The 23,522-nt window shown below is 41.8% G+C and overlaps 1 protein-coding gene across 2 annotated transcripts; it reads right to left on the minus strand.

The window, feature by feature from the left end:
* Positions 1-899: 899 nt before the first annotated feature.
* Positions 900-22,226, minus strand: LOC309714273 (serine/threonine-protein phosphatase 2A 55 kDa regulatory subunit B gamma isoform). 2 transcript variants are annotated; one of them, XM_082546574.1, is made up of 10 exons: positions 22,002-22,226; positions 21,269-21,594; positions 12,435-12,532; positions 11,972-12,137; positions 10,769-10,881; positions 9,766-9,943; positions 8,868-9,032; positions 6,751-6,920; positions 3,170-3,261; positions 900-3,025 (listed from the first exon to the last, which is right to left on the minus strand). In XM_082546574.1, the coding sequence occupies exons 2-10, from the start codon at positions 21,342-21,344 to the stop codon at positions 2,731-2,733; spliced, it is 1,353 nt and encodes a 450-aa protein (XP_082402700.1). In that variant the 5' UTR covers positions 21,345-21,594; positions 22,002-22,226; the 3' UTR covers positions 900-2,730. The 2 variants fall into 2 exon arrangements, with proteins under 2 accessions (XP_082402700.1, XP_082402699.1); XM_082546573.1 differs by lacking the exon at positions 22,002-22,226 and adding an exon at positions 18,328-18,485 and having other exon boundaries at positions 21,269-21,357.
* Between the last annotated feature and the right edge of the window lie 1,296 nt (positions 22,227-23,522).

Below are 23,522 nucleotides of genomic sequence, written 5' to 3' on the forward strand. Positions count from 1 at the left end.
TGTTCCGCCACATCCCAAAGGTGCTAAGATGGAACTCACTGATTTTCTCACAGTGAACTCACTGTCATGCTCAACAAACCAGTTTGAGATGATTTGAACGTGGTAGTGAACATGGTGTGATATCCTGCTGGAAGAAGCCAACAGAAGACGGGTACACGGTGAGCATAAAGGGATGGACGTGGTCAGCAACAATACTCTGTAAATAAAATGCTATTAATTTTGTAGTAAAGGGCCCAAAGTATTCCAAGAAAATATCCCCCACATCATTACACTCCCATGACTGGGCAAAAGTGTTCATGATCCATGTTTTCATCTTAATTACGCCAAATTCTGACACGACTTTCTATGTAAAACACAACTTTGTGATAGGAGCAGAACCATTTAAAATTATTATTTAACGCAAGCGCCTTTCCTGCTACAAGTTAATGTGTCCAATAAGAAGAGTTTGATTTACACTGGAACAATGAAGACGGTGAACAACACGCAAAATGATTCGATTTTCAGCAGAGACTGAAAGAAAAACTTCTGATATTTATGAAGCGTTAACACAAGTTATTTTTAAATTATGAAGAAATGTATTTTGCTCAGATTAACTGTCATTAAAGCATAAAATAGATGATTGTGGGGGTTTTAAACTCAAGTTTAGGCAGATAGAAGAAGAAAGATAACCAGACAGAAAAAATGTGCAGAATCATGAAACTTGGTAATTATTTCAATTAAATTCATTCATTATTAAATCCCTTAGCAATTTTAAATCCACATGTAATAAGTGCATAATAACACAAGGTGGCGCCTTACACTACATAACTTGAAAAGCCATATAAAGGGTACATATTAACAGTTAAGCAATGTTGGGACTTCCTAACTAAACAGTAATGAAAATCACAATGATACGCCCATTGGATGCAATTTCGTTGAAATCTTTATTCAGAAAAAAACATATTAACATTATTTATAACTGTTCGTTTGACAATTTTGATGTCATCAACATACATTAACACAAAAATATGTGGCTTAGTGTGGTAAGGACGTGGAGTAGGCTACAACCGACAGAAAAAAGCAAAAGGAACAAAAAAGGACAGATAAAAGAATTTGCTGTTTTCTAAAAAATAAACACATCAGCAAAGTTATCAGTGAGGAAGGCCGAAGAGATTAAAGTACCATCTCTTTGCTGTAGCTTTGGAGGCAGTCATCAGTACCGATGATCAAGTCTGCAGTCCGTTTATGGTTGTTTAAAAACAACGAAACCTCATACATGTCAAAAACCGAGCTGATATATACAGACACCATTTAGGCCCTTAGATTTTTTTGTCTTTTTTCTTTTAATGTTAATCACAAACATTCCCCATTCTTCTCAGTTTGCAGTTTCACTGAGCAGAAACTGATTTTGTGGACGGCTTCATTCGAAAAGTACGTGTTAAGTGTATGAACCGAACACCGGTAAACATGCTTCAGCGTCCGAAGACACAAATAAATGTAAGGGAGCTCGGTCATCTATGGTTACTCGTGCTGCAAAGGGCCCCCCGGGGGGCCCCCGAAGCCTTTGTACAAGCTGGATCTAAAATGGTTACGAAGGCAGCCAAGCCAGTCAGTGAGTCAATTTATAAACACCTAGGCTAAATCTGTTTGACATGCAGCATTTATCATTTGATTGCTGAAATTATTTCTTTTATAGATTTTTTTTCTTTTTAGTAATATTTTTGCTTGATCTGAGTTTAACATGTTTAATGTCAGAGTAGCACACAAAGCAGCCTCAGACCAGAAGCAGAAATCAGAGACGTTCGGGTCCGTTTGAGCAAGGAAAACAAGAATTACTGAAACGCACTGTGGACCATATATGAGCGCGTGTCCTCATGTTAGGCCATGGTGGTATAGTATCATCTGTTAACTTCTCTATCTGCAGGACTGTAAATGTTTCACGTCGCTGAACGCAGCCCAGTTTTTGGTCGTCTCTCCTGATTCAGGGAGAGCTCAGAGGCGTCTGGTGGGCTTAGGGAGAAGGGGGGTGGGGTCCCATCCTCGTACATCACGCAAATCACTTTACCTCATCCTCTTTAATTACCATCATCATCATTTAAAAAGAAGTTACATAAAACAGAAGAGGGAAAGCTGATCTGAAATGATGATCTGATCTTAAAACAAAAAGCCAGTTATATAAATGCCCCATTTCTTATCAGTGCCGCTGGTAGACAACCACAAAGGGTTTTTGTTACACAAAACAGTGGGCAAGGGATAAGAATAGGATTTGCTTGAGCACACAAATACAGAGAGCAGAGGAGGTGGAGGAGGAGGTGGAAAAAAAGTAAAAGAGCATGAAGAATTAAAAAAAAGAAGAAGACAAACATGTAAACGTCTCTCCACTCTGGGGCCGAGGGTGTGATCCCTCCCCTCAGGAAGCCGAGCTGCAGCAACGAACGAACCATCAATCCAGAGGCTAACAATCAGGAAATCCACTGTTCGGACAATTTTGCAATCCATAATCCGTTGTGTAATCCAGCCTGTTCCCTTCCTAGCCCTGCCGAGGGCCTTGCAGTTCTGGAAGGCTGAGGAGGAGGTGAAGGAGGGACATGAAACGCTGTGTATGAGTTCTGATTGTGTGTGTAGGTATGCGTTTTAGGCATCTCTTGGTCGTGTGACAGTGTGTGTGCATGTCTGATAGTGTGTACATTCTGGCATAGTTGTGTGTTATTGGGTGTAAACTCATTTGTTTTTGCCGCTGACATCCATTCACTAATGCATCTCGGAGTTGAGTTTGTCCTGGAAGATGTAGAGATTGTTAGTGGCAGCGATGGCAATGATGTTCTCGTTCGGGTGCCAAGCCGTATGGAGGATCTTCTTGGTGAAGTCCAGGCTGTCCACACTGATATCATCCTTTCGGCGTTTTCCTCCCGCGGCACAAACCCTCCGCGGCTTCAGCACGGCCCTGGGTTTGCTGCTCTCCCGTGACGCCTCCAGGGTGACGTCGCGCTTGGTGTTGCGGTCGAACATGCGGAAGAAGTTGTTGTAGGCTCCGGTCATGATAACACTGTACAGAGCACGAGGATAGGGGAGATCCAGTTAGTCTAAAGGCAGTTTTCATGCTTTCATCACATCATTTCTAGGGTAAGCAGGTATGACTAACGGATGGCTGTAAGCTGGAAACACACATCCATCATCAAACATCAGGTACCTGTCGGAGCCGTTCCAGGCACACTCAAACTTGTCAAAGATGCAGTCGTTCTCGTAGAGAGAGCACAACTTGCTGCGGAGATAATCATGAACCTGTAGGAACACACACAAACAGATATGATTACAATCGAGCCCATCTCACAGCTGCATTACTCCCAGGTATCGACTCTCAGCGTAAACTATAAATAGAAGAGTGAGCAGAAGACACACAAACACACATACCAAGCTCAGCACAACCAAAACACATTAAATATGGGCATGCTGTAACACAATCCTCCCTGAAGGAAACGCTAATAAGACACAACACCAACCTTCAGCAATACAAGGGCCAGGAGTACATTTTAATCTACCCTCCTTTCCATATCACTTCCATCCATTAACATCCAGCTCTCTACAATCGCACCTACCAAGGGTGCGATAATAGAGACACACATATATTCTTACACGCACACATACACTGACTTATAACTGCTTTTCCTTGTGCTTTTATTCGACCTGCCTGTGTCAGCACTGTGTCTGCCCAGTGATGCAAGGAGATGAAATCTACACCTCCTCTTCCTCCAGGTCCTGTTCTCTCCATTGAGCCCCCGCCCCAACCCCGCTTTCCACATTTTGCATAAAGTCAGCAGCCAGCAGCCACCTTGCAATCAATAAACAGTCAAACTGAGGTCGTCTCACGGTTGTACATCAAAACCAGTGACAATTTTGTTTTTCCCTTTGGGTCTTTCTGCACAGGGGAAAATGATACCGTGTCAGCTTGAGCTGAATATACAGTCCTCTTCCCACCCCCCCAGTCCGCATGATTTCTGATTTAGAGCATGGCACCTCATTCCTCATGAATTTGTGCACATTTTTCATGATCCAGGGGGGGGTACAGGTGTAAATTTACAAAATAGATCCATAGATAAATAAATAATAAGGTAGCTTAGCCTTTAAACCCCCCCACCCCAGCACCCACTTTCTGCCCACATACAATGGATTTGGAATTACTCCGTTTCTTGCATTAATTTGTCATGAAATACAATCTGATCTTTTTCTATCTAACAAAATATACACAAACATGAAATTGCTAATGCTAGTGCTGGAGCAATAAAATAATAGAACCTCAAACAAAAGGAAAACTGAAAGATAACATGGAGTGAAGCCTGCAAGCTCAGGCAGACAATTCCAGGTGTGCCTCGTCACGCACACCTAACATGCATCACTCTCCTCACATAACAAACCAAAGATACCCTCCTGGTTTGATGGTCTTTTTAAGTTATAAATTTCTCCCTTGACAAGTCCATCCCGCTATTGGCCTGCATCAATGCTTGCCATTTCAACGCCTCCACAATCCCTGCATCCACCTTTAGGCTCCAAAGGAATATGTACTCACTTTTCATGTGTATCATTATTTGTGTGGAGTGATAGGCTCAAAGCACAGACACCACGCTCTGACAATAGTCTTCCCTGACAGATTTCGACTGGAAGATGTCGAAGCAGGTTCAAATCACAATGCTTTTTCTACTCTACACACTTTGGGCTCATGTTTTTGTGATCGTTATACAATGCCCCTTCGTACTGTGTGTTCTTCCCAAATGGTGTGATCAAGCCAAACACCACTTTCCCAGCAGTGCCATACAGTTTCAAGTTGTCCTTTAATAAATTTCAAATACAAAGAAAGAGGTGTCTCTTTGGAGGTTTTCCTTTGATTTCCTTCTGTGGGCTCAGTTCTCCATAACATCATAAAACAGACCAGCTTCACCGATTCCTTTCAGCCTTGAGCTGTCTGGGTCTGCCCAGCTTACTATGGAATTAAATTAACCTCAATAAATTCTAACATGTCTTTTCTAAAAGGCATGATTTCCAAAAGCTGATGCTGCTGTTAACTCCTGACTCCAATCAACTCTGCTGTTAGCATAGCAGCTGGAATACTTTTTCCAAACAACACCGAGTGTTTAAATAAAGTATTGAACAAAAACAAGAGCAGGATTATTATTATAGTTAAAATAGAGTCACTATCTGTGACTTAGATGAAGACCTGACCATGTTTTTATACATATTTATACCTGAATGCAGATATTTTCAGAGGCCACCGTACGCTGCATCCTCTGCAATCCTTCTCTCTAATCCTACCATTTACTCTCTTTTATTCATCTCTCCTCCTCACATCACACCATCTTCATACTCCCTCCCAATTCCTCACCCCTTTTGTCCCTCCTTCCCCCCTTTCTCTGCTGCATTGCAGATCTAGGTGTCAGCCACTGTGGAAGGTATCCCTCCTTCACGCTTTACTTTATGAGTGGAGGCTCGGGATCCTATAAATAGCTCCAGTGCGTCTCAGCCTCCCACTCCTGGCCGCCTCACAGGCCCTCACACGTCAGGCAGGAACACATACACAAACACGCATGTTCACCCACAGGCCTGAGGCAGGAATACTAAACACATACTGGAAAAAAAAAGGAGCTGATAAATAGTTTTAGTGCCTATAAATGCATAACCAGAAGCTAGCGTGGCCACTTAGAAGTGACACAGGAGAAAAACTGAGCATGTATGTGTAAATAATAGCATGCGTAAATATTAAAAAGCTTATTATTTCATGTGTATATCAACACAGCATTTTTAAGCCCCTGTAAATTAACTCCCGCATACACAACATACTGATAATTTACGGTTTTAATTTGGGTTTATTCATTTCTTTGACATACAAAGAGATTACGATCTTACATTAAAAAACGTCGTGAGGATTCTGCATCAGTGAGGGGAAGTGCATTTTCTCTCAATTATCCTTAAAAGGTTTGGGAAAAAATCGAATCATCTGTAAGTACTGTGATTGTAAGAGACAATCTTACGCTCATGACTCATTTCGTTCTCCGATCTTGTATTTCTTCCATAACGACAATGCCCTCTTTCAGTAAACCGTTAGTCACCTCGCCATTTGGACAACACAACTGGGATTTGGTCAGTGGTAATGATGACAGTTGATAGTTTGGTGCTGGGTTTCTTAGTAACACCACCCACTACAGTAACAGGTTCAGGCCTTTTTTCCCCTTCCCTTCTTTTTTTTGTTTTTTTAATATTACCTAAGTAATGAAAAAAAAAAAAAGGAATTTTCCCCATTTGATGCCTTGATGATGTAGAGAGTTTTGCACATATCAGTCCAGAGTAAGGTTAAGATGTGCAAAAAAAATGGGGTGCCAGTAAAGCTCACCAGGCTGAATCCATCCCAGAGCATTTGCTGCATGTCTTCCCCCTCCTCTCTCTTGCAACTGTGCAAAGTCCATAGCAGATCGTTTTCATAGCCTTAAAGCTAATCAAGGAACCTGCTGTGCATATGTAATGTTTCTCCTTTGTTCAGTGTGTTCTTTAAATCTCCTACAAATAAAATAGAAGAGCTTAAAGTTATAGAACACCAATTGTCAATTGTATTATTTGTGACCTGCAAGGATCCCTGACCCCTGGGAGCTCCTTAACCTTGATCTATCCATTTCTCATCATGGTAGCTGAGTAAGACAGAATACAATATATTATATTCATCCTGGTGTTTCTTGTCATTTATTGTGACACTGCCTCATGTTTTTCCACACATCGCCAGTCACACACCTGGTATGTCTCTAGGGGCTTGCTCTCCATGTTGAGATCCCAGACTTTGGCAGTCAGGTAGTCTCTGGTGAGCAGGTATCGACCGCTGTGGCTGAACTTGACGTCCGACACAGAGGAGATAATCTCGGAGAAGAAAGAGCGGGCGCTGGGGTCCTCGGGCTCCTCAAACACTGGCGAGTGGGAGGGAGACAAAAAGGCGAGAGAAGGAGAGGTCAGCGAGTGCCGTTAAGCAAGATGAAAGGCAGAAACACAGTTGGATATGTGTGCTTTTATCTCGTGAACAGAGATAAATCTCTCAGATGACTCATTATGTTAAGTGCCATTTATGAGACAGAGACCACGGACACGGCTTCTGTATCTTTCTGTAGAGGTGTTGCTGTCTGAATACATCAGTGTATAAACATTAGCAAATGTCAAAGAGCTCTATTAAAGTTCCTCTAAACACTGAATATGAAAAATAAAATGCAAGATCTAGCTGCTTGCTGAGCACAGCTTGTGCAGGAACACTGCAGCAGTGACTCATGATCAAAGCTGTAAACTGAATGGATGAAGCATTACAACAGGAACAAAAAGTGGGAAACAAAGAAAAGACAGGCAGGAAAGCTTGGCTCACAGTTCCATAAGTATTATTTATGACCAAAATGTCAATGAACATTTCACTCTTTTAGTCAAATTTTGCAGCCATGTTGTCAATATATGACAACATACCGCAAGCAGTCGAGGAAAGCGTGGCTAAGATTCAGTGACAGGGATTTTTCTAAGGCATACATCAGTTTCCAAACAACAAGCTGACACAATACTGCATGTATGAGACTAGTCGGGATTAACATTTACATTTTTGGTGTATGAACTAAAATGGTTTTGTCGACGTTACCAACAGAAAAGAAAAAGATGAGATTGTTTTATAGCTCAAAGCCAAAAATACAATAAAACATCAGAGCAGACGCCTGCAGAGGCTGTGTACAGTCGTTTGCATGACATCTGCTGTGATGTGAAGAATTTGTGGCCTGAAAAATTCTCATTCACATCACATATTGTGACAAATGCTGCAACCATCTTCCATGTGGTGACTTGCACAGTGAACTACTGCCGGGATGTTTTGGGAAGTGAGACAGAAAGAAATAGTACGTAACCTTTTACACGTTTAATGCGTCAAAAAATTATTTAAAAGAATGACATTGCTTTTATAATGCACAAATGACTCGATGTTCTGAGAAATGAACCAAAGTGATTGAGAGAAAACGTAAATACAAGAAATATAGTGCCATGACTTGAATTGTTGCCCCTTAAGGACGACAGATTTATGGAGCAACTAGCCCTGTTCTGAGGTAGAACTAAAAATTATTACACAGAGTAGAAAAGGTCCAGAAGTGATAAATCATACTTCTACAATGTGGGGAAATCATAATTCTTACAATTTATCTTTTAGGCCATTCGTTTAGTATTATTGTACCTTAAGTTTTGCCGGCTGTAGATGAGTAAAGCTTAAAATTGGGCACAGCAGCACTTTGAACTAACATGCTCAAAATGCCTAAAAACTTTAACAATTTGTGGTAAAGTAAAAGTCTGGGAATACCAAAGCAATAAAAAATGCACACAAGAGTTATCAAGGAATTCCACTCAATACCACAAATGCAAACCTCAATTTTAAAAATTTAGAAGAAAAATCAGAGGATAGAGATAAACCCAGCTTACAGAAAAAAGCACTGCCATTCCTCGCTGCTAGTTTGGAGCACCTGCTGCTCAGGAGTTAGAGCAGCGAAGTGGTTGTTTACTCTAGTCTGCTTGTCGAAGCATCCTTGGGCAATATACTGAACCCCAAGGTGCCTCTGATCCATCAGTGCGAGCATGTGAATGCTAGGGCACAGAAAAAGAAGTGTTTGTGCTTGAATGTGTGTGAATCCATAAATGGACTTTGACTGCTCAAATAGAGTAGACAAACTCTGAGTACCAGTCCATTCCATTTAAGAAAAAAATACAGCTGTTGTTGAATTTTGGCCTGCTTGAAGGGTTAGCATACTTATCTAAAAGCTTAGATCTTTTCTAATCTTTGCTGTAAAAACTATAAACATGCAACATGCGCGTGTCCATCATTTCTCTCAGCACGTTTTACTCACATTTAGAGTGCTTGTCACACAGTGCTGCTTCTCTCATGTCACAGAGGCGCAGCGTGCCTTTACTGCTGCTATAGACAAACAAGTTACAGTGGTGGGGATGAAACTCAGCCGCTGTGATCACCTCTGTCAGATCCTCCATGTTGGCTGGCTTGATGTCCACAATGTCTGATGGAGAGCGCCACAGCTGAGGAAAACTCTCAAAGAGCCAGCTTCTTCAGGCCTGCGCTTTATAGACTGCACATAATTAATTCATTTATTTATGCATTCATTCATCCTTTTATTAATTTAACTCCCTAACTGACTCAATGAGAAAATAATTAAACTGATTAAAATAATATGGAAACACACACAGGCCAATAATCTACAAACAAAATATAAACAAAAGTTTATATAAATGTATACATAGCCAACACTATATCAATAATTCACAGCAGGAATAAAGCAAACCAATATAAATATATCTAGAGGGGATTGTTGGGAGAAAACTAATTCCATATTCACATAAATTGTAATATTATAAATCCTGTCTGGGTCAGGGATGCGACTGTACTGTGTCCTATTGAGCTGGATTAGAACTCAGAAAAGGGCTGAAATATTTATGCAGCCACTGAATTATTCATTAAGATACATTTTCACTCCTCAAGAATAATACTCCCCTCCCCCAGCACTGTGTGTGTCTTTGTGCATATCTTCATACAACAAAGTGGGATTTGCAGAGCTTGTTGCTTTGTGTGGGCAGGAATTGATTGTTGAGTATGCATGCATTAATGTATGCATTCATTATTGCAGTCCCTGGGCTTTGACAAATATATGCCTGCTTTATGTGCGTACACACATAAGTGTTTGTCTTCATCTCCTCCAGTCTTTGTGCACGAGTGCTTCGAACCATGAAGGATACTGAAGCTACGGTCAGTGATGTCCAGATGCCAAAGGTTGATTCTAAGGTCATCCGCTGACATGTAGGTCTCATAGTCAGAGTTGACAGAGATGGAGTTGATGTGGTAGGTGTGGGCATTGGCAAAGACTCGCCGAGGAGTTACCTCCACCATCAGATCCATGGGCTTCAACACCGGCACCTGGAAAACCCCAAAGAAAGAACAGTTTAACATTTATTCTGAATGAAATGAAAGAAGTAGAAGATATACAGAGTGGAATAAACTGAAATAATTTAATTGTATCATAGTTAATATTTAATGCATTACTTCCTTTGACATCAATAATAAAGGAGCAACTCTCAGGAGTGAAACTTTAGCAAGTCCAAGTGCTCATTCGGTCCTTCACTCATTTAGCTTCATTTTAAAAAGCTGTTTGTCGACACATGCTTACATTTAACAAATTCACCCACACAAAAGGGGACTGCACAATATTGCATGGTTAGTTTTAAATTTATGGCTTGTTTTTCTGCATACTGCACAGTGTTAAAATCACTAACATTGGTTCTCCTCCAAAAGGACAGAGGTGCATTATAACCAGACATATGGAGGCACGGTGAGTTACTCTTATTAAGAGTTTACTGCTGATAGAAACACTGAAGCTTTTAACTAATTAAGATCCAGTGTAGACGTTTTCTCCCTGCGCTGTAGTGAAGGATACAAAAAGAGGATTTCACCACCCCCACAGGCTCACACATACTCGCATGTTCCTTGTGCCAGTGACCCATTTTTACACATGCAAACACATCTGTACTCACTGACCCAGTTTTATTTCCTAACCTGAGAGAGATAGATAGATAGATAGATAGATAGATAGATAGATAGATAGATAGATAGATAGATAGATAGATAGATAGATAGATAGATAGATAGATAGATAGATAGATAGATAGATAGATAGATAGATAGATAGATAGATAGATAGATAGATAGATAGATAGATAGATAGATAGATAGATAGATAGATACCTGTAGAGAGGTGACTGTGGAGATATCCTTGATTCGACCCTCTTCATCCTTCAGGTTGTATCCTTCTGGCCGTTTGTCTCTTTCACTCACCTTCCACAATTTAATGGTCTTATCTGGAAAACGGATAACAGGGCCATTAACTAATCAGATAAAGGTGCTTGTTGAAATGCTTTGATAATAAGAGACTCTACCTAGATGTGATTAAAAACAATCCCAGAGACCAATATGGGATTTCATCACAATCAAAGCTACAATCATTAAAACTTACAGTAAACTGTTTTTGTTTTGTAATAAAAAAAAAAATACAAACATTTATATTATGTACTAATTTATCACACAGTCAGGTTGGTAAGGAAGCGTGGACTCTTTGTATTATACTGAGAAAATAGCAACAACAAACATGTCAGCATGTTTGCTACTCAGCTGCTGAGGCAGGTCCTACATATTTCATGCCTTCAATTATAAATAATAAAGTACTTTAAAAAAATCAATACTCAGGTTCTCAGGGTAAATATAAACTAAAATAAGTACCGGTATTCCAGCCATAAAATGAGAGTGTAACCTCACATCCTAATGTACTACAGAGAAGAGTTGCAACACAAACAGAAACTCGTCTGCGATTAGGCAAGGGAAAATCTGCTTCTGACTTAAGATCTTAATTACGAGACGTTCCTCACCCACACAAACATGTTAACTCCTTAAGCCAAAGGCTTTTTTTTTTCAGTTCAATCAGTAACAGCGCCACAATCCTAAAAACCTCATTGGGTAAGGAACATTGGGGCAAATTCAAATTTATCTTCAAGTGGTAATTGGGAGGCAAAATTTTGAATTTGAGAGAGCATAGCATCTTTACAACAATACAGGAGAGCCTGGGAAATGGAAGACCTCCAATGGCAAATTAAAAAGAAGTGACACGCAACATATAGTAGTTTTAGGAGGCCTTGCCATTAAAGCTGTTTGGAGCTTTAAAGTGGGTCACACTCATTAATTTTTTTAAGAAGACAGGTACTATTTTAATAAGATACGGTCTGGCAGTGCTCAGGTGTAAAAGGGTAAAGGAGAAGCAACAGTATCTCAGAAACATGCTCTTAGATGATGCCTTCAGAAAAAGCAATCATTTAAAGTGGTTCACAGCAAATGTAGAAAATATCAATCACATCAGCTTCCAGTTTTCTCCAGGGTGTGTATGCAGGAAGCTCTCACCATTGGTGGAAAGCAGGAAGTGTGCAGCATTCTGCTGAGGCAGCCATCGAATCTTATTGATCTTCTCCTCAATCTCCAGACTCTTAAGATAGTCGAATTCGGGCTCATGGCTCTGAAAGGTGCTGTAGACATTGTACTCTCCCTGGGAGAAGGGCTCAGTCTTGCTCTATGAAAAGAAAAGGAAATGAAAGAGAAAAAAAGGTAGATGAAAGTGAAAGATGTGCATGTTCCATCACCTCGATGTTAATCAGAAACTGCTTGGCATGGACTCTGCACAGCTATAATGACACACTCTCTGACACAGCAGGGACATCAAGTATTTATCAACCAATATAGAGTGTAGCTGGAGGGGAACCAAGTGCATTCATTGCTACCCTCACAGCTCAAATGAAAAATGTTATATCTGAATGTGCTGCATGAGTGCAAGTGTGTCAGTGTTGGTGTGGTGCACATGTGTAAGTACCTCAGGTTCCCTCTGAAAGATGACCACACGGCCCCCTTTGTCTCCCGTGGCCAGGAGCTCTCCAGTGTGGTTAAACTCAACAGTGGAGATGATATCAGCTGGAAGTATAAAGACAAAGATGAATGCAGAAAGAGAGAGAAGAAGAGAAGGAGATGTGCAGTATGAGAGTGGAAATGACAGTGAAAGAGAGAGGAGTAGCCATTAGCCGCACATCATCATTCATCTGTATAATGTTCATCTCACACTAAATTATTAAACCAAATCAACAGTCAGTGGATTAACATGTAAGTGGATTAAAATATGCAAATTCATGTTTGGAATGAGACAATATTTGATAACTGTTGCATAACTGTGCTTGAAATTGAAGAATGAGCTTTATAAAGAACATGCAAGTACATGAAAACAAAGGAAATCAACCGCACACACAGCTGTTTCACAGTAGGCACAGGTGCTTTCTGTGTTCCACTATGATACATACACAATGACGTACAAGACTACAGAGTCACTCGGGTTCATGTTTTTATGCTGGGGTGAATGCGTACTCCTTGGCCTCTATTAAGGGCATAAACAACTGCGTGTTTAAAGTCACGACACAGTGAGTTTTAATCGCTAATTTCATATAACATTCATTTGTATATTTACCTCACAGCTCCCATCGCTCCCTAAACAATAACCCAATGGCTCATTTAAAGCGCTAAAATATCGGCACATTATTATCCACTTAGCATTTAGTGCAGTGACTCAGTGCTTTACGTGGTCCATTCTGTATAACACAATACACAAAACATGAAACGGAAAAGTGCACAGTTGTGTCGTCAAAAGAAGAGCGTGTGAGCGCGTGTGAGGACAACTGGGACCTGTGTGTGGTTCAGCTTTGCATGTAATCTGCTCCCTGTTCCTCCGTTCACTTGTCCTCCTTTCACCTCTGCCTTTGTGCAGCAGATTGAAGATTTAGTTGTAAACATACAATAGATTTAGAGACAAAGCTGCTTGAAAGTATCTGTGCTTAAACCTCTTTCGGATAGATTAAACTGTAAGGTTTGGTAAAAATGATGAGTGATGAGAAGGTATGTAACTGACCCGGCAGGAAGCTTGGCTAAGTTATAGTACTATTCCTCCAAGATCACGAATGCCATTGTGAACAGACACATTTAAAATATATATATATATTTTACTCTATTATCATTTGTTTTGTTATAGTCCTTTATTCGGGAAGTAACATAAACCTCACTTAGGATAGTGTGAAGTTCAACAAATAGCAAATCAACAAACTTACTGCAGCTGAACGAGAAACAGTTCCAACATATTACCTCTCACGAACCCACAAATTGTTTTCTTTTTAATCTAAAGAACAAAAAATAAGTAACAAATGACTATGGAGTGCTAGATGTGCTGATGTAGGCTGTTTTCATTTGTTTTTACATTTGCCATCATGGTTTTTCTTTTTACTAAATTAATCTTACTGCAGGCGTTAGCCCTTTGCTAAGAGTAGGGAGCAGGTGGAAGAGAACCTAAAGAGGTGAAGAAATGTACTGGAGAAAAGATGGATGGAAGTCAGTAGAAGCGAGACAGAATACATAGTTGTGAATTAGAGAGAGAGATACTGCAAGAGGCAGAGGTAGTAAAGTTTAAAAACCATCGGAAGCAATGAATAGAGCACAATAGAGGTAAAGAACAATTTGCAGGTAGGGTGGAGTGGGTGGAGACATGTGGTGATTTGTGACAGAAATATAGCAGTGAGAGAGAAATGGAAGATTTACAAGACGGTAGTGAGACCTGCAACGATGTGTGGTTTGGCACTGACAAAAATACAGGAGCCCAAGTGGTGGCAGAGTAGAAAACATTCTCAGTTTCATTTGGAGTAGCTGACAATAATAGAAATGAATATATCAGAGGGATAGCTCAGGTTAGCAGCTTGGCAACAAAGCAAGAGGCCAGGCAGAAGGAAACAAGAGAAGAGTCATGGATGCAGTCAAGAAGGACATGCAGAGGCTTGTTGTGATAGATGGTGCTGCTAGGGATAGGGCGAGACGGAAGCAGATGAAACACTGTGATGACCCCACAGAAGATGATGAAGAGGTAGATGATGATTTATACTGCTGACAACAGCCAGACATTTAATGCATTAACAAACACTTCTCCAGTTATCTCAACAATAATCTCGGTTTCTGTCCCACATAACACTGTTTAACTTGTGCATCGCACTGGGCTGCTGACCTAAACATACACACTGACCGAGTATGGAAATAATCATGATAAAAACCCTGAAACTGCAACTGAAAATTCACTGCTGACCACAAAAATAACAACAAGGCATTGCAGCGTCTACTGGATTTCTCTATACAGCACATGGTGTTGGTAGAAAAGAACATGGCTCTTACTAAGCTTTGCTGTAATAAAAATAGAGCTTGGAGAGTGTATTTATTGAGTCGGAGTGATTCAAAGCTGTAGCCTTGCCTATTTTGTTGTGGCCTTGAGAAAGAGAGATTTTATGATGAGGAAAGGCGGGGACTGCTCTTCAATCTCCACGACAACACAACCTCATTCACCCTCATACATTCTGTGTATCACTTCTTACCTCTTTCTTTACTTCAGCCATCTTTCTTTATTACACACACTTTCTTGATCTCTCAGATGCTGCAGAACCTTTCTTATTATTCGGTGACAATTTCCCCCTCAATGTTAGGCTCTCTCTCATTCCCTTTCAACCCACATGTTCTTTTGTCATCTCTAATCTCCTGTTTGCCAATCTCTCTCTTTGCCCCATTTCTCTGTCTCAGTTTCTTCTTGGTTGTCTCTGCACATTCACCTCTCTTCCTCTCTCCCTCTCTCATCCCTCCCCCACAGCACTCTGCTGCCTAGTGTGCACAAGAAGTGGTGATGCTGGTGGTGGTAAAATGGAAAGGATGGTGAAGGGAAAGGACTAGAAAGCTGAGGCAGCGGTGGTGATAGTGGTGGTGGTGGGGCTCCTCCAGTGTGTAGCGGTTGCCATAGTAACAAGCAGAGCCAACCAGTGGAGACGGTGCTGGTAAAGGTTAGCCATATATGGAATCTGGTGAAGGAGGAAGTGGGATTCAGCAATCCAACCCTCACAGGAAGAAGGAGCGTGGTAAAATAATTATGCTGCTCTAGTTCTGTCCACTAACAAATGTTGCTAAATTAATACCAGGAGATGAAGCAGACGCTGTGATCCTAATTGAGGATAGGCAGATAATTAAGGGATGCACACAGACATGCAGACCCCTGTGTATGCAGTCCAATTCACAAACGCGCATATGTGCACCAGAGGGGCTTTACATGCACATGTGCATAAAATAAGGCAAAGAAAATGTGTGAGCTTAATGCTCCGTGCGTGAGTGAGAGGCTGGATGCATACAGACAACTGTGTCTCCAGTCAGGTCACAGTCAGAAAGAGCTAAGCTAAGCAAAACCATAGGAGCGGCACACAGTATAGCTGAATAAAATATGGAGCACACACTCTCTCCTGGCTCAGCCTCAGTCTGTTCTCAACCTGGATCCTCTTCTGGTCTTTTTGTTCCTCTGTTTCCTTTTTGTGCACACACACAAAACACACACCCATCTGTGTCTTTCACTCTTTTTAATAGAGGAGAAAAACACCTAATAAGAATCTAAGCAACAACTGCAGAGATAACTACCATCATGATCACTGTGGTTCTCTCCCAAGAAGTATTGCTGTCCAGTTCACTTGTGTGTAAAGGCAATGTGTGTGCCATTGTGAAGCTGTAGGTTTTTGTCTTGTGGATAAGTGTGCTACAGTGCAGCAAGCTTCCTCAGTCTGTCTCTCCCACAGACTGTCCATTAGCATCAGCAGTCTGACTCATTGCCACACTGCAGAAGCTGAAGGAACACACTGTGACTGCAAGTGCATGCGCTCACACATACAGCACAAAACAACACACAAACATGAATGAACCCAATGATACAGAAAGATATAAAACAGGCACAGGGTATGAACACCAAATACACAAACACTGTAGTGTTTACGGACAGCAGTGCCTTAAAAATCACAGCATAGTAAATACAAAATTAACTGTTATTAATTGTATGGCTTGAATTTTGGGGATGCTGGTTGAACAAAGCAAATATTTTTTAGATGTCACAGTTTTCTCACAACATTAGCAGTGAAAATAGCTGACAGATAGAACTGAAGTGATCAGTCAGTTAATTTAATTGTCAGTCCGAAGATGCAGATCAGGGTGGAGGTAAAAACACAGGGAGGCAGAATTCCTGTTTTGGGGGGTGTGGGGGCAGAAAGGGAAGCAGACATCCTACAGGTCCAATTATAGATATCTTAGGTCTGGGTAAACACGGACCATTAGAGCCAAGCCAAAAACATACGCTCCTTAAAAGCAGGGACAAGCCACCACTCAGCAGGAGATGTGTGTGTGTGTGTGTGTGTGTGTGTGTGTGTGTGTGTGTGTGTGTGTGTGTGTGAGCTGTAGCTCAAGCACCACGCATTTCCTGCATACGTGTGCACAAGTGTGTGTACTCAATTACCCTGTAGAGAAATAGACGGGTTGGAGGGAGTGAGGGAGGAGGAGGGGAGAGCCTGCCGGAGGGAGATGGCAAATTGATCCCTGTCCTGCAGTTTTGGAGTTATCTGGGAAAAAGAACTGGCGCATGTGTTTGTTAGAAATGCACGTGTGTGGAGAGGAGTGATTTAAGCCCAGCACAGCAGGGAGTCTGCCATTTCTCTGCACAAATATCAGCAGAATAGAGGAGCTGGTGTGAGCCTAATGGTTATAGATATAAACAATTAGAATTACAAAACAAGCGAGCTGCTGCGCCTGTAGACTATACACTTGTAATCCGGTTTTACCAAGCTGCAGGAGCTTCTTCTGACTACACGTGTTCTCAAAGCTGCTTGTGATTCATTTTTGATTGTAAAAAAATCTATTTTTCGGCAGATTTGTGAGACTAGCATGAAAAAAAAGATGAGAGGCTTAGTATGTTTACACCCCGTCTGACCCCAGTGATATTGAAAACTCAGAATATGTTCCGACAGCTCATAAATGTTGAAAAATTAATCCTTCATATTTTTTTTTTTAAAAACAAACAGAATTGCCTTTTAATGCATTCCTCTGGCCTTCTACATTTATTTGCATTAATAGATCAGTCAATCCTGAATTTCTTTTGCACAAAATGCAGAAAATTCACTGATTTTATCTTCTTGGAAATTAAATGTAACTGTTGTCTGTAGTGTTTCACAAAGCAAAGCAATTATATGGATTGCTTGTCAAGTAAACCAAGCAATTCTCCAGGAAATTCAAAGCTTTTTTCACAACTTTCAGATTTTTTACAGACGACACATTAATAAAGGTGATGGAATGAAATGAGAATGGGAAAAAAATGCATTTCCAGGCCTTTGTGTGAATGTCTACACAGATTTGATTTTATTCCGTGTGTGCTCGTTTTCATGGATGTGAAGTGCCCGTGTGTTTTCTCCCTCAGTATAAAATAGAAGAAAGATAGCAATGCTTTTAAGATAGCAATGCTTTGAAGGAGGCGGGGTGTCATCTGGTCAAACTATTTAAAGAAATCAATCACACACACAATCCGAGCAGGCAGACTGAGATAAAAATAAAGAGCTGGATATAAAAATAGTGGCACACAAAAAAGGATGAGGCAGACAGACAGAGACAAAGTGATGTTTAAGATATTTATAACAGTCAGACTCACATGGAAATGCACTTGACTCAAACTACTCCTTCACACACACACACACTTCTTTCAAACACTCACACACTCTCACATGGAGCCATTAGCACACAGATGTGCACACATGCAACTCTCACATCTCACACTGGGGTCATGTGGCACATTTGTGTGACATAGATATGACCTTCGGGATAGAAGAGGATAGAGCACACACCTTCAGTGTAAGAAGCAAAAGGCTCAGGCTCCAGAGAAAGGGTAGTGATGTCGGAGCACAGGACCTGGATGGGGCTCAACATCCTGGGGGAGGACTCCAGGGTGGAGAGGGGTGGACAGGATGGGGCGGAGCTCTTCAGGCTATAGCCAGGAGCAGCCCTGCAAGAGGAGCAAGGATGGACGGAGGGGGGAAGGAAGGGAGGAGGGCAACAGGGAAGCAGAGGGTGAGGAAGGAAGGAAAATAAGAAGGAAAAAGGACCAGGGCAGCAAAGGGGGTTGAAGGCGGGGTTAAGGGTAGGGACTGAGTTACTACATTACCACACTTGGTCATGAGTACTCACCAAAGAAAATCAGCTGGTGGTGTATTCATGATCACAGAATAACATATTGGGTTTGGTGGGAAAAGCTAGCAACACATGAAGGATGAACACAGGAAGCTAATGGGACAAAGTCTTAAGCATGTATTGTTTATTCACTTTCATTTAGCTTTCCAGGTAATCATTAGTGTGCATGGCCCAGGGAAAGGCTACTCGGTCACATTTTCCCTCGTGACCAATTACTTTAATGACTCAGAACTTGCCTTAGAATAGTCTTTAATGACATATAATGTGGAACATAATCAAATCTCCCCATTACAAGTTACTAAACAGGGCAAACATCCAAAGATATTCAGTGTAACACAGTTTTCATTTTTAGAGATACATGTGGAATTGTTATATGACCATTTAGAGATTTTTTTATTTTCAATTTCTGCTCGAGTAAATAATAATAATTAATAATGGGCACTCTTATATATAGAGGCATAGGATAATAATGGGGTTATTTTTAAAAATTAGAATTTGTTACTCGATTCATTGAACCAAATGAGATACTTTTGAAGGCAAGGGAAGTTTGTGGACGATGGGGAGTAAGCAATGTATGTAATTCAAGAGAGGAGGGACTGCAAGGAAGAGGGAGTTTAAGCATCCCTCCCCTGTAGGAGTTACAGGGGAGGGGAATCCCCACTAGAAGATCTACAGACACACATTTACACACATATACACAACACTTGCAGACACACATCCACACAAATTCAAACCTGAACTAACAAAAAGATGCACACACACACGAATATAAATGTAAACACAGGAAAAAGAAAAGAAAGAAAGATGGAAACACACACATACAGGCACACAACCAGGAGACAGCAAAATAAACCCACGAATAAAAATCACATGTACCATCTCCTTCTGTGTGTCTATACCAAGCTCGGTTTTCCCTCAGACACGCGTACTGTGTTTGAGCAGTCTTTAGAGCACTGTTGGATAATTGTTAGGCAATTGTGCCACTTCAGCACCCAACAATGCTGTGTGTTGCATTAGAGACCAGACAGGGGAAAAAGGGGCAGGTGGAAATGGGGAGGCGGAAGGGGGATGGGGTGAACATGGACGAAAGGTGGAGGGAGTTGGAGTGGATTCCCAGATTTATTGTTTTTTGTTTTTTTGAGATAGAAGAAATATTTGTTGGTCATCTGGGGAACTCCTGAACGTCCTCTCCATTAAAGCTCACAATGCGCTGCACGGCCCGTCACACCAACAGTGCTGAGCAGTGTCCACCTTGGTGTGAGCTCATCAGCAATTCAGTCCTGAATAATTCCTGTGTGTGTGGAATAATTAATACTGCCATTATTGGTGGGTGGAGATGATCTGCCAATCACTCTGGCCAAGCATGAAAAGCAGCATGTTTAGCATTGCTGGCTGTTACTATAGCAATAATGGATGGGTGTAGAGAGGTATTAAGGGGTATTAAGGCTAATTTTTCTTTTTCTTTTACCAGTCACTTACTAAAAACCTTTTTCCTGAAATGGATACAATTTACTAATGGAAACACAGTATATGTAAGAAGAAACAGAAAAGCACACCTTCACATACAGACAAAGACATGCACAAATGTAATCTTCAGTGGTGTGTTGAATACACACAAGAGTATTTGCACAATCAACAGGCAGCACTACAGTCTCCCCTGACTACAGCATGTGCTTCTGTGCAAGGGGAAATTATGCCACAGCACACACAGAGGAAGCATAATTCCCTTTCTACAGTGATAGGAGAATCACAAATAAGCTCGCAACACGTTCATGACCCCAAAATGATAATCCGCTGTTCAGGTCTAAGGCGCGTAGCGAACAATGAGCTGAGTGTAAGAAACAGACAGACGAGGCAGGAAAGCAGACAGGTAAAGCCAGCATGCAGGTAAGATTAGTGGTGGTAATAAGATAAGTAGAACGTGGTTATCCACGGTCATAATCCATCTCCTTTATGCTTTATAAAGAAACCAAAGAAATTCAGTGGTTTGTACAGTTTTGTAGGCTGCTGGGTTTGTCAATATACCCCCTGTCTTAGATCATGTATTCAATCTGACACCTGAGCCAATTATATAGAAGAGTGGGGGAGCAAACAGGGAGAACACGCGCGTCACATACAAGAGCCGACATGCAATGCAAGTACAAAAACAGTGTGGTGGAATTTTTATGCCTCGTTTTTCTGGAAAATTCTCTGACACACAAACACAACTGGAGACAAAAGTGAAGACACTCTGGCATGGGCCAGATCAATTCCTCCCTGCGGTGTGACAAAATAGCTGTGTAACACAAAGTAGCATAAACAAAATAATGAATGAAAAGTGCCGGGTGGGAAAAAGGAAATAGTGTGAGAGGAGGGGAAAAGTTGCCTTAGATGATATAATTTTGCGACAAAGAATGTTTTGGTGACTAGGGCAGCTCCTGTCTGAACAATAATTAACACAGAGCTTATAGAAGCTTAGGAAGCTGCCCTGAGCTAGTTTTGTCACGCACTCTGTCTTACTCACACTCCAAAAGTTCAATACATAGATACACACTTGCCTGAAGGAAATACTTCAATACAAAGAACAGACACATACAGCTTCCTGTGTCATCTTCTTACCTTCAGTCACATAGTTGTGGTCGGGGAGGAAGCCGTGGTGGTTGAGAGCTGGGGTGGAGTCAGTGTCTTCGCCCATCAGCGGGGCCTGGGGGAGTGCCCGTCTTGGTGGGGCAGCGTGATGGTGGCAGATTGGTGGCGAAGGGGATGGTGGTGGGGATGCCGTTCAGCACAGTGCCCATACTGCTGCCCGCCTCCTCAGCACAGGGGCGCACAGCTTGTCATCCTATACTTAAGTAAGGCTGAGGGGGAGGGAGTGGGGCAGCCCCAAAAGAGGGATGGATGCACCAGGGAGTCCACAGAAGTGCTTCTGAGAGCCAGATGCAAACCTGCAGAAAGGGGATCATTTGGAAACAGTTCAAAAACTACCAGTGGTGAGCTTGATTTGTACCTCACAAGAGCACACATTAGTCATGAGGCAAGGAAAATCAAGCGCACTCCGAGTCCCCCCTGCAGTTGCTGCGTCCAGGTGTGGCCGGACCGATTCTGCTCTCTCACAAACACATGCAACATACACAATCAATGCGCACTCAGAAATGGGAAAAGTCCCTGCTTGTTAATGGATGCTCTAACAGAAGAAGAGGAGATGAGGAGGAGGAGAATGGGGGGAGGGGAAAGAGGGATGAGCAGAGTCCCTGATCGTGGCATCTGCAGTGCTGCTGCTGCTTCTGCAGTAAACTCACACGCATGGACACACATACACAGTGGGGATAAACGCAAAGGGACAACCACTCACTTTGGCAGCTTAAAAGCCAGGTACTCCTCAGTGGATCCTCTATGAATAATGTCTTTTTCCTCCTCACTGGCTAACTGTACCTCTGTCCCACTGGTTTCTCGACTGTTCCAGTATGAGAAGGAAAATCCTTCTGGTCCTGCGTTCTGCTGCAGTCTGTGCTCTGGCGTATGTATGAAAGGCAGAGTGAGAGGTAGAGGAAGGGGGAGGGCAAGAGAGGAGCTTTTCTGCTGTGCTGGTACTGTGTATGATGCATCAGCGAGGGCCCCGCCCACTGTCTAGCACAGCCAATCATCACAGACTAGAGATCTGCTTGACCACTGAATGCAGGTGATTAATAATGATAAAGAAGCTGAGGATAGAGGAGTGGGTGGCAGAACGGAAGTGGTACAGCGTCTAATAAGGTTGTGATTAATGGGAGAGAAAGCAGAGAGAGCAGGAGAGTGTTTCGCCTGACTATGTGGTCAGTATGAACAACAGAAGAGTGACGACTATAGCCTTTACCTGGAGACAAAACTGAAGTAGCAGACAGACTAATACAGTCAGTTAATACACACTAAAAAGCAGGGACAGGCAATAATTTAGTTAGTTTGTTTTAACAAGTTTGAGCTGTGTCTAAAAATAACTTTATCAAGTTACCATTCTACAAAGTGTTCCACATCGTACTATCCTAGCTCTGTCCATCCACATTTTACCTTAAAAGACTTTTTCTATATCCTCATATGATGTGTATTCTACTATAAGCTGCAGACAGTGTAAACAAAGTTGTCTGAGCAAATGTGCTGGACAAATGATTTGACACACTACTAACACAGTAGCCAAACAGCAAAGCACAGTAATGCCCAGTAAGAAAAGTACCAAATAAATAAATAAATATGAAGCATGAATGAAATGCTTCAGATGAGCTGTTCTACAGAGTTGTGGGGATTCATTAAACAGCTGTTCCACTTGCGCTTATCAACCATATTACCCATCCTTACTCCGGGGGATCAAAAATGACCACACGCTAAAGGAAATAGCACTTCAGTTCACACACCAATGCTCGAGTGGACACACACACACACACACACACACACACACACACACACACACACACACAGTGGAGTTAGCACAGCAGCAGGGAGTGAGGGGCTGCCAGTGACAGTTGGTGTCATCACTGGTGCTGGCTGTCTGCCACCAGGATTTAACCTTCCCCCTTCCCAGTGAACAAGAAGAGCTGTTTATCTGACTTACTCCAAGACTGCCAGCATTGCCCTCCCCCACCCACCACTTACCAATGATGAGCAATGCGCCACACATTGCTGCCATATCTGACCTTCTCTGTGCCCCCTGCCAGCATAAAATATACCACAAACCCCTTTTTTCCCCATGCATAGGTATAGCTACCTGTACATATTATAGTGGACTAATGGCATTTTTAGATCATGACTCTGCTAGAGTCCCTGAAACTGGGAATTTCCAGCCCTTCGGTTTATTCACTGTGTAAAAGGAGACACGTTAGATCCTCTCCCCTTAAAGCCTCCC

This window comes from Aulonocara stuartgranti, assembly GCF_965226115.1.
Source record: "Aulonocara stuartgranti genome assembly, chromosome: 2".
Taxonomy (NCBI): Eukaryota; Metazoa; Chordata; class Actinopteri; order Cichliformes; family Cichlidae; genus Aulonocara; species Aulonocara stuartgranti.

Coding starts and splice junctions, on each gene's coding strand:
- LOC309714273 (XM_082546573.1), bottom strand. CDS start 18,409: ATGTTGAGCCCCATCCAGGTCCTGTGCTCCGACATCACTACCCTTTCT. Junction 12,533..18,327: donor TTTTGCTTCTTACACTGAAG/GTGTGTGCTCTA, acceptor TTATACTTCCAG/CTGATATCATCTCCACTGTT. Junction 10,882..11,971: donor CTTCCTGCTTTCCACCAATG/GTGAGAGCTTCC, acceptor TCCGTTTTCCAG/ATAAGACCATTAAATTGTGG.